This window comes from Hemicordylus capensis, chromosome 1 (genome assembly GCF_027244095.1).
Source record: "Hemicordylus capensis ecotype Gifberg chromosome 1, rHemCap1.1.pri, whole genome shotgun sequence".
NCBI classification, from domain to species: Eukaryota; Metazoa; Chordata; class Lepidosauria; order Squamata; family Cordylidae; genus Hemicordylus; species Hemicordylus capensis.
The window spans coordinates 101,278,930-101,290,970 of record NC_069657.1 but is presented as its reverse complement, the minus strand read 5'-3'; the positions used below and the strand labels follow the sequence as shown (position 1 = coordinate 101,290,970).

General features: G+C 41.0%; 1 protein-coding gene across 10 annotated transcripts in view; it reads right to left on the bottom strand.

The window, feature by feature from the left end:
- Positions 1 to 12,041, bottom strand: part of NAV2 (neuron navigator 2) — a 410,389-nt gene that overhangs the window by 36,378 nt on the left and 361,970 nt on the right. For all 10 annotated transcript variants that reach the window (XM_053286662.1, XM_053286663.1, XM_053286664.1 and 7 more), the window contains 4 exons: positions 9,258 to 9,369; positions 7,986 to 8,131; positions 5,352 to 5,521; positions 785 to 938 (listed from right to left, as the gene is read on the bottom strand). In XM_053286662.1, coding sequence (XP_053142637.1) covers positions 785 to 938; positions 5,352 to 5,521; positions 7,986 to 8,131; positions 9,258 to 9,369 — 582 coding nt within the window. The remainder of the gene's footprint in view (positions 1 to 784; positions 939 to 5,351; positions 5,522 to 7,985; positions 8,132 to 9,257; positions 9,370 to 12,041) is intronic.

The following is a 12,041-nucleotide window of genomic DNA, read 5'->3' as shown; positions in this document are numbered from 1 at the left end:
GTACCTGCATTTTTGAGGCACTTGGAGTGCTTCAGAAACACAGAGCCAACAGATAAGCTCCAGTTTTCCTTTCTAGAGTTGAAGTGGACTGCTGGACCTAAGGAAGGACTGTAGCTCAGTTGAAGAGCACCAACTCTGCACGCAGAAGGTCCCAGGTTCAATATTTGATGTATCTATGTAGGGTTGGCAGATATTCCAAAACGTTCTTGTCTGAAACCCTGCAGAGTTGCTGCCAGTTAGCATAGACAATGATGAGAGACCAACTGCCTGGTATAATGCAGTTTCCTGTGTATATAACTTATGTCCTGCTGCTGCACTTCAAGGCCCAGCCTTCTTTTTTTGGCTTGGAACTGAAACCATGAAGGGGACTGCACTGACTTTCCAAGGCCTTCCAAACTGTAGCACAACTGCCGGGATCATCCCTGCCACCCATTTTCAAGCCTGTTTTTGAGGTACAGCGCAAGTCAGGAACAAGACCTCACCTTTGTGGGAGGGGAAAATCCTGATGAGCATACATTTTTTGGTTGCCTACCAAAACCCTAACCCTAATAATGGGAGTTGAAGAGCCAGATTTTTTAAAATAAGTTTTTATGAAACAGAAATTACTGATATATGTGGTATCTCCCCAACCCCAATATGCATACACTGGTGACAATTATTGGCAACTTTAATGACCATGACCTAAAGGTTTTGCCTCTGGAATGGTAAATATAGAGGGATGTGAATTCCTTGACAGAGAAGCTCAGAAAAGAGTTAGGGTGGGGCTGTTGCAACACATTCCTACCTGCATCCTGTTCATGGCCTCCCGGAGCTGGTCAAGCTGGTGGGCAGAACTCAGAGCTTCCAAGCGGATATCAGTAAGCTTCATTTCTTTGTCTCTCAGCTCATTTCGCAGCTGCATGACTGTTTCAGCTTCGCTATCAGTGCATTCCGAAATCCTGAGGGGCAATGGAAAACAGATAGATAGATAAAGAGAGAGAGAGAGAGACAGACAGACACAGAGCTTGGAAAACAACGTCTCAATGTTTGCAAAAATGAAAGATTTCATATCCTGGCTTCAACAAGTTTTTTGTTTTGTTTTGGCCTGGAACCAATGACAAGATCAATGGGATACAAGCATAAGAAACTGTCTCAGCCTGAAGAAGAAGAAGAAGAAGAAGAAGAAGAAGAAGAAGAAGAAGAAGAAGAAGAAGAAGAAGAAGAAGAAGAAGAAGAAGAAGAAGAAGAAGGTACCTTGGCAGTTAATAGAATCAGGACACGAAACTATCATATTGACTGTGACCTATACTTAGCTTCAGTTGTTAAGCTGCTGTGAGAGGTAGTCATTCCGTGGGAAATCTATTCAGCTTGAAAATCTCAAGTAAATTAAAGAGGCATAGACAGTAGCAGCAGTCACTTGGAGATTGATGGTCTTAAGGAAAGATTTAGCACTCGGCAGGTGTAGCATGCAGCTGGGGCCTCCCTGTACAATTCTGGAGGGCTTTGGAACCCTACACCTTTTCAGACATGAAACATTCCTGTTCACTCTAAACTTCTCAGGTTTTCTTTTAAAGCTTTTGGCACCAGTTTTCTCTCCCCCTCACAGAACAGCTTAATTACTTCCCAGCACACAAGATACTAGCAATAGTTTTTGCCATTTTCTGGCAATGTTCTTCATCTTGCATGCAATTTCTAAATCCATCACTTTCAGGTTGTCCTCTTTCAGTAATATCAGAAACCAATTACATGGAACTGCAGCCAAGAAATGACAGATCAAGGTGACACTTCTAAAGAAAAATTATGATTTAAAAATCTATTAGTATCAAGTTATGGATTAAAAAAAACCCAAAACATAAACACTTGCTCAACAGAATTTCAATTTGCATTTAAAATAAACAGTGCCAAAGAGAAAATATAGGCACTCTGCTCACATGGTTCTCAAAGGAGCTGTCTGCAATTAGATGCAAATGCTACTCTTCACTAAAACCTTACAGAAACAATTGGTATTAAACATCCACATATTAGATGATAAATACCAAAGAGCATTCTATTTAATCCACACATAACCAATAGTCCACACCAGGAAATAACCTCTGTAAACGTTCACAATGTTCACACAATATTCTGCTCAAAGTCATTTGCTATTTGTGCCAAGGTTGATATTTTTTTCTTTTTTCTTTAACATAAGCAAGTTCCTGATTGGCAGACATAGGTACCACAGTGCTTGTTCACACAAGTCAGTGCTACAGCAATGATGTACCTGACGGTAGTCACTATAAACCACCGCGAACTGTTTAGAGAGACAGAGTATAAATTCGTAAAATAAAATAAATGTTGTTTAGGAGAACACACATACTTCTTCACACCCCTGGAGCTTTGCCTACTGACAGATCAATCTCAGTCTGTAACAGATTTATGATTGTTCTGCTAACCTTTTGTTCATTTGCAGTATTGTCATGAAGCAAATGAAGGGGAAAAACATTTAAAAATAAAAAGTCATAGGAAAATTGGAATAATTTTCTCTGGAGTGACAGAAACCTTCTGTTTCAATATGCTACCTTGGATTACCTTCCTTTTGCACAGATATATCAATAGGCATGTATGGCTCTATGTACCTGAGTGATTTGCCATCTATCTATATATTTAATTCTCTTAGCCAGCATGCGTGCCCAGGATTTGGCGGCGTAACTCTCGCGACACGCTGTGAGAGTTTGGGACTGAGGGAAATGTCAGATGGGGGTTGGAGGAGCCCGGAGGGGGAGGCTGAGGCTGAGGGGCTGCCGCTCTGGCAGCTGGGGTTGGCTAGGGAGGGTGGCTAGAGGAAAGGAAGTGACGGAGGCTGAGCCACGCCGCCAAGAGGAGTCCGGCTGGGTGGGTGGTGGCAGCGGCAGCAGGATCCCAAAAATGGCCAGGCGGAGGCTGGCGCAGCAACTGGGGCTGTTGTGGCGGGCAGCAGGTGAGGCGGCGGCGGCAGGCCCTGGCAGTGGAGGTGGCCAGCAGGCGAAAATGACAGGGAGCGGACTGGGTGGAAGGGAGGGGGGGAAGCAGCGAGGAGAGACTAGCGGCGCAGATGCTGTGTGCCGGTTCAGCTAGTTTACTTTAATATACAACAAATATTTATTCACTGCTTTTCAACAAAAGTTTCCAAAGCGGTTTACATAGAGAAATAACAAATAAATAAGATGGATCCCAAACACCAGCAACAGTCAGGTACTGTGTTGGGGGTGGATAGGGCCAGCTGCTCTCCCCCTGCTAAATAAAGAGAATCATCACGTTAAAAAGGTGCCTCTTTGCCCAGTTAGCAGGGCCGTACAATCGTGTGTGCATTCTTTCATACATATGAAACTGCTCCAGCCCCAGGGCAGTGAACAGAACATTCACCATATGTGTGAATTTCATGCTCACACTTGCTGAACTCTGGACTGAGGTTATACACTTTGCTGAGTGGGATTCCACATTCAGACTCAGAAGCATAAAGTACCAGCAGGACATTCTATGACACACAGTTTTTCCCTTCTCCCATTAAGGAGGAGTCAAGTGTACAGACTGCAGCAAACTATATGTTAAACAAGACAAACCTGAGTGAAGAAATATGACCTTGCAATTCAGATTTGCAAATATGACCTATGACACAGATTTTGAGTACTGTACAATATGTCTGTAGAAAACAGAATCTGACTTGGATGACTTTCCGGCTGGAGATATGTGGGTTGAATAGTCTCATTGCCTTTATGTGCTCATCTGTCTCCATTGTACTCATCTGTATTTTAATAAAGGTTACCATCAGAAAGAAAATAAATCAGTGTGCAAGCCCCAGGCAACCTGGTGCTCTGCATTTTCCTTTCCTGGTTGTTTACCGCCCACTGACTCCTCAGGTACTTGTCAAGACTTGTCATTCTCACAGAGTATTTTTGACTGATGACAGGCACCTTCATAAAAGACATGAACATTTTCATGGCTTTAAGCTTTGCCTAATGTACAGTACCACAGGGATGGGATAGTTTCAGAGTGATGAAAGTCAGATTAAGAGGTTGAAGATTAATGAGATGTTTAAAATGAGAAGGAAAGGTTGTTGCCTTCATTCTGAGAAATCCCCATTTCAGCGATGCCTGGTTTTCTCTGGGTCAGGGATACTCTGTTCTAGTCTCTATTTTTGCCTCTCACTATCACAAATAGTTCACTGTAAATAGTACACTAGAAAGTTGTACTGGCAGTGAAGATTGCATGTGCATAATGTAGCCAGTCTTTGCAACATTGTTTGCATTCAGTTCCAATTCCTGAACACCCTCAAAGGCTTTTGATAATGTCTCCTGTCTCTTGGAAACAATCACTGCATTTTTTTGGTACAAATTTTATCAAAGCCACTAAATGGATTGGGTGTTTGAATAATGTCCTCTCACTGCTTCATTCAGTGTTTCAGGAACTGATATGCTCTGAGATTTTAAGTACCACTGTACAATGAACAGCCAGGAGGAAGCAATAAAATTGTTAGGGCCCATTTCTATTTTATAATTTACTTACCTGACTACAAAAATAAATATGCTTCTCATCGCACAATGAACACTTCTCATCGCACATGCAGACACTTCAGGTTTGATGAGAAGCATATTTATTTTTGTAGTCAGGTTCACACAGGTGTGAATTCACACACAGGTATGCGTGTGTATGGTTCATTGTGCATCTCTGTATGCCTATCTGACTACAATGTAATGGTGTGATAACCAGCCCTTATCCAGATACAAGCATGTGTGAATAAATTTCCTAACCATCTCTTCTGAATAATATAGTTGTAATTAATGCTTCAAAGCAATTCAAAAGGTAATTGGAAACTTTGGTAAAAATAAGCAGCATCTAGACTAAATTACTCAACAGTACTACTCCAGAGTTACTCTAAACGACACTCAATTTCAATAGGACTTCTCATGAGTAATTTAAACTGGATGCTGCCCAGTAATTTTATTGGGAAGGACTGGATTTAGAAGGGTTCATGAACACAGTCAAAAACCAAAAAAGATGGCATATATGTACTCAGAGAGCAAGAGGTCAAAGGAAGGAATTCACACTAAATTGTTTCAACCTTCTGAAGAAGATGGCAATTCACAGCAAGACAGAAAGGCAATGGTAGAGAAAAGGTTTTAGAGCTGAGGATCATATGTGGAGAAAGGACAAGGATATAAATAGTGGAGAAGAAGTATAGCTGTTTAAGACAGACAGAACTGCTGGAGAAAAGAACTTCAAGAGAAGGAAGTCAAATTGGTCTTAAGATTTGCTCTTTCATAGCATCAGGGGGAAAAATGGAACCTAACCTTGATAGAGATAATGCTATCATGATAAGAGAAACACATTTTTTAAAACATGCAAACTGTACTCACAGAGAATTGGAATGTGAAGTTCTCAGTAATGGTGTGGAGACTGAGCCATTGTGAGGCAGTTTTGGTGATGAAGGCAAAGAATAATCTGTCATTTCCTCAATATCTGAATGAGAAGATGCTGACTTGGGTGATTTTTTTTTACCAAAAGCTTGTTTAAAGGAGCTGCGCAACTGGGAAAAAAAAATCAAAACAAAAGAGATTATGAATAAAATATTTATGCCAAGTAACCAAGAAAAGAAAAGAGAATTTTTAACATGCAAAACTTTAAAACTGTTACAGAAACCCTCTTTTTGACAGTAGGAATTAACAGAAATACAGATTTCTTTTTTCACAAGTCTTCACATCTTTATATATCCTTTAAAAAGACAGTATCTGAGTTGCTCCAAAAATGCTGGCTGTTGACAAGCTCTGTTTTGAAGTGCATCTTTCCATTACGAGACATAGCTCAGGCACCATCTTATTACAGGGTTACCTACAGGTTGCAGTTATGAAGCGACATGGCTCAGACAAAGTTACTGATGCTGACAGAGTTAATCATGTAAATGGATGAGTTAGCTTCGAATTTTAGAATTTAAAATACATCATTCTTACCTCGTTGACCTGTCAGAGAGAGTGCAAGCAAAAAAGGAAGGGGGAAAAAAAAAGACAAGTTTTAACAGATAAAGCCAATGATGGGGGAAAGTGCAGGATTTCTCAGACGAACACGAGCCAAAAAAACCCAAAAAGTACACACAACAATTTTACGAGGGAAATAAAAGGGGGGGAAATCATCTTATAATATAAAATGGTTCTAGACATTTTACAGAGTTTGAAGGATGATGCACAGATTTCAATCTAAATTTACACTGTCCTTAAAATGTCATCAAATGACCTTGTATCAGTTCAGCACAGGATGTCACACAACCAACTATATGCCACTCAAAATTAGAAAGTCTGAAATTAGGGTCTGCCTGAAAGCTACTTCTCCAAACCATGTACAGTAAGCTCAGGAGCAGATTTCAGACACACATTTCTACTTCACTCTCCTCATGTGAAGAGTAACAGTCGTATCAAGCTACTTCCAACCTGTGAGATCCTGTATTTATGTGAACTTGGGTTCTCCACGAACCTAGGATAATGTAATCACTAGGAAAAAGGTGTTGGAATATTCATGATTAGGGGGAAGTCCATGTTCAAATAATCATAGGATCTCTTGATTAAAGCATTCAGTTCTACACAAAATAATGGGAGGAAGCACCCAAGCTTTGGGCCTGTTTCCAATCTCACTACAGATTTGAAGGAATGTTCAACTCCCCTGATTAGATAGGAATCAAATAGCAAGAAAGTGCTGAAGTTCATACTAGAGACTTAACTGCAGGCCTTGTTGAGGGGAGCTTTCCCTGCAAAAAGGTTTTTTTTGGGGGGGGGTGCTGAATATGGCCTTCGGGGAGTATGTTAACCCTTCTTTGAGGGTAATTCATCTGGGGTGGGAGGAAGTGTTCATTTATTTGGATACATCACACAGAAACCTAGGACTTGAAGGTACTATGGGAGCTAAGGGCTTCAGTACAATTACAAGAAAAGCAATATCACTTTTGTAATTGTATAAAATTACAAGAAGCAATCTCACAAAAAGGGGTGGGGGAAGGGTTTGAGATTAGGTACCTTTCCTCCAGCACATGGGACCTTGCATACATAAATGGTGAGCAATGAAGAAACAGGAAGTGAAAGATGATTATTTTGAAACCACCTGAGTGGCACTGACATCACAAATTAAGCTTGATGTTTTAGTTTCACAATTTTCATGACAATAGCTAAAAGAGGGTCAAGGTAGAATGAACATAATTAACACACTTGTTTGAGAGTTAAACCAAGAAATCAAGGCAGGTGTTGGCTCTCTCTTATGCTTCACACTGATGGACACACATTTCTCTTAGTCATCCACCTCAATCTGTGTATGTGCTAGATTTCATATAATGATTTGATTTATGTGAAAGATCCATCCATTCTCCCTTGATGCATAGATGACCAGTATAAAAACTATAGCATAAAATTAATTTTTTCAGTAAAAACCCAAAAAATTTGTACTATAATATATAATTTTCAGATAGAGGGCCAACTTAGACATTATATGAAAAATTATCATTGGATATCTCAACATTCCCCACCTCCAAAGGAAATGCAGCCATGTCACACTGCAATGTTCGTCAGAGCAGTGATGGGAAGGAGGGGCGCTGGACCTTTTTTCTCGGTGACATATTTGCAAGCAAATGGTACCCTTCCCCAGCTACTGTTTACCCCACTGTTGAAGAAAATATGTGCCTTATTTCACTCCCACCCCACTGCAACACAAACGGAAGGACCAGGAAAATAGTAGCTTCCCTTTGCCTCTGCATTTTACTGCCACTGCAACTGCATTTCACTGAGAAAAGAAAATCCTGGAAAAAGAGCTCTTGGGCTGACCTCTGGTTGAATTGGCCATCAACTTCATGAAGTCCTCAAAATGGACACAAGTCAAAATTCATTTATTGGATAGCTATAATACCCATCTTTGCTCAGGGCACTGTATTTACATGGCCTATGCCCTGGATCTTCCAGAATATTCACGCTAACAGTTTTTAATTCATTTGATGTATTCTGCTGAAACACACATACCCAGTTCTTTCTTTTCTTTTTCTTAGAGTCACATTCTATGTTGCTTCCCACACTGGAGTGACTTGTAGCACTATTAATGCTAGAGACACTGTCTGAAGAGTGCTGTCTTCGGATCCGCAAATCAGTTGTTTGGGAAGTCCCACTTCCTAGATTGTAATTGAGATAGTTAAATACATTCACTTTCTGATCTGGCAGTCAGTCTGACAGGACTAAATGAGTTCAACTGGAAACACACAAAATAAATGCTTTTTGTGGTTGTTTAATTCTATGTAAAACCTATATAAGAGCTTGCAAATCCTCTTTGCAAACATTATAAAACTAATAGCATGAAGGCAGCTAGTAGGGTTTGGATCTTCAATCAATTGCAGTTTCCAAACAAATAATTGCAGAGAGCTAATATGTAAAATACATAGCAAAGTTGGTACTTTTTAAAAAAGTAGTAGTAGTTGTTTTTTAGTCTACATGTCCATTTTCTCTTGCTACCTCCTCATGAATCCTGCCATCATGCATCATCAACCTGCCATCATGCATCATTAATGATCATGCATCATCAACCTGCCATCATGCATCATCAATGTTTCCTATTGCACCTCCTCTGAAGCCGACACAGGCAACTGGGATAGCCCTCTCTGGAGATTTCCCCACTGCCGTTGTCTGCACCACAACTAGCATCATCTCCTCTACCATGATGAATGCTGCCATACTACCCTAGCAGCTGGCATAGCATCACTGAGTTATGAAGGAACAGGAAGTGAAGCAGAATAATCTCATTTGCTGGACTGCCACAGCAGTAGTGGCTAAGGAGGAGGGACAAGGAAGAATAATCTTGGATGCTGGGATAGAATGGTCATGGTGATGGTAGCAGAGGAAATGACAGAAGGATGGAGGTGCAGACTGCAGCAGAAAGAGGGAGGGAGGAGACAGCAGAGAGATAAGCAAGAAAGAAAAGCAAGCAATGCAAAATTATTCAGATGGCTGAGCAAGAACCACCACTAGTTGACCTCCATTGCAGGTGCTTACCAGTTTATGCCTGGTATAAACAACTGCCTGTTGTACGTGCATTGGTGGAGTATAGTCTACTGAGCTATATATCTATAAACATTATTAGTAATGATGTGCCTACAGGTCTATGAAAAAAAGTTCAGAGAGAGTTAATGATTAAATATACAGCCCATCTCTGGCAAGATACTTTGCATCAGCTATTACCAAGGGTATGAATGGCCTCAGAGTGCTACACTGTTATTAAAAGCGAAGGTTGCATATTTTCTTTACCTTTACAGGCGAGCTCAGGTGTGTTAATTACTCCATTAATGGCAGCCTGAGCAGCAGCATTTTGTTTCTTCAGCAGCTCGATGGTTTTCCTTAACTCATTCAGTTCTGAATCCTGAAGCACAAAAAAGTAAAAACATCTTTAAATCCTCCAAGAAGTGGTCAAGCAGCCTGAAAAGCACTGAAGTTTGCCTCACTAGCAACAACAATACAATCAATTAACTAGATAAATATTTAATGGGTTCCCAAGACTGAGTGTGACTCTAAGACTCAGCAGTGGCCTACTGCTACTAGGAAGTCTTGTTTCTTGAGAGATTTTAGGGTTTTAAAATATTAGACAATATTTAATTAATCAAGGATAGATTCATCCAATGCTTGATTAATTAAGAGAAGGGATACTAAGCAGGCTGGACAGTGAACAGTTGGCAAAAGTATAAGATTTTCATTGTGAAAAGGCTCAGCAGTTGGGTTTGGCTATCACTCTAATGGTCTAATCAATCATGAAGAACTATCCCTTAGGTCAAATTGGCTGGAGACCAGTGGATTACGCAATAGGGATGTGCGGACCGGTACGGAGGTTCGGGGGTCTGAAGGTTCGGGATCGAACTGAACCCCCCGCCCCCCAGTTCCATCCGGACCGGAACCAAACCTCTGGACAGGTCTGCAATTTTTTTATTTTATTTTAAAATTTTAAATAAAATTAAAATACCTGTAGCCCCTTCAGGGAGCTTCCTGTAGGCTTCAGGGTGTGTGTGTGTGTGTGTGTGTGTGTGTGTGTGTGTCCGCGAAGGTACCCCCTCCCCCTGCTGGCCTCTCAAATCACTGCTGCGGCCGGGTAAATGGAGTATCTTCAACCCTTTCAGGCCTCTGTAACGGTGCGCAGTGGCCATTTTGGCCACTGCCATGCATGCCTACATGGCCTCTGCAAGGCCTGGCATGGCCTATGGCCTCGCAGAGGTCATTTGCACATGCGTGGCAGCCATTTTGTTTTCTGCAATGCCGTAGGCCATGCCAGGCCTCGCAGAGGCCATGAATGCATGTGTGGCGGCAGCCAAAATGGCCACCGTGCTGTTACGAAGGCCTGAAAGGGCCAAAAATACTCCATTTACCCGGCCACGGCTGTGATTTGAAAGGCCAGTGGGGGGGGGAACCTTCGTGGCCCCCCCTCATGACCTACAGGAAGCCCCCCGAAGGGGCTACAGGTATTTTAATTCTATTTTTTAAAAAATTAAACAATTCACGAACCCCCCCAGACCGGGGAGTGGGGGTTGATGGGGGCCGGACCAAACTTGGCCGGTCTGGTTTGAGTCCAGTCCAGACTCAACTCGAACCGGGCCAGCTGGTTCCATGCACACCCCTACTACACACAAGTGTGTCTTTGTTCTAACTTACAATATACAACCTGACTCACTTATTTGAGCCACATTACTTATTTCACTAACAGATATAACATAGGTTAGAAATAACATAGTAATAGGTTAGAAATTAGAAGTTATAGAAACTATAGGTTAGAAATAACATAGTTATTTCACTAACAGACACCACACAACATACACATTCTTCCATGCTTGCACTACATTGTATTAGGTTATGCAGACTAATCCATCACAGGCATTTGAGCATATCTAAATGGTAGCACCTCATGCTCCTAAGTTGGGTGATGGTGGAAGTGCACATCTTATAGCTTAGAAAGCATCCTGGGAAAAGGATTCTAGTATTCTTTTCCCCGGGATATTATCATGCTTAATGCAGGAAGCCAGTTGTAGGGGGCTGGCACATCTCTTACTGGCTGAATGCTAGTTCATCAGCTGTATAGACCAGAGAGGAATAAGCTGGATTTATGGAGTCATGAGATGTCTATAAATGCAGTTTGCAATTTGCAATTTTAAATTGCAAATGCAGAGGAAATGCAAGCCCCAAACAAGAGTGCTAGTGCTAAGAGTGTAAAAATGTAAAAAAAAATGTAAGTGCTAGTGCTAAGAGTCATCTGGATGTCCCTTTAGAGAATTCCATCTTAGTACAGGTTGTTCATCAAGATGACCTACCACGTTTACAATTCTAACTGGACATGTAAGTCTAAATCCTTATCCCACTTAAGTCAATGAGAATGTGGTAACATCTCAAATGTTCATGCGAGTCAGGTTTCTACTCCTGTATTACTTTTTACTTTAAACATCAGACATTGCAGTTTTACAGACTGAGAAAATACTATTGACTATTGTTAAAAATTGGGTACTAGACATAAATCTAATTTATAGCAAATTTGTCATTTGCAGTTAAGTGTTGGTATGTATAGGGCAAGGGGATGCAAGAAAATAGTATTTATTTCCTTTTTTATATAGTATTTATTATATTTATCTATATAGTATTTTATATAGTATTTATTATAATAAATACCACATGAGAGCAAAACATTATTATTGGCCTAGAGAACAGTCTGAAGGCTGAAGTTGCTATTCTACCACTTGGTAAGCACTAAGCAGGCATGGCCGGCCCCCTAACCTCCCTGAATGTGAAAGCACCTGGGAACCAGGGCAGTTTTTTGAGAAAATGTGTGATATACATGAAACAAAGATTGATTGCTTTGACATCATCTTTGTAACCCCTCAAATGCATGTAGGCATTGGCATGGACATTTTGTGGGTGGGAAAATGAAAAGAGAGAGAGAGAGAGAGAGAGAGAGAGAGAGAGAGAGAGAGAGAGAGAGAGTGTGCTTGGGCGCTTTCCAGACAAGCTGTTCAACAGCTGCAAATTGCCTCCATTCAGGCAAGTCACATTCAAAATGTA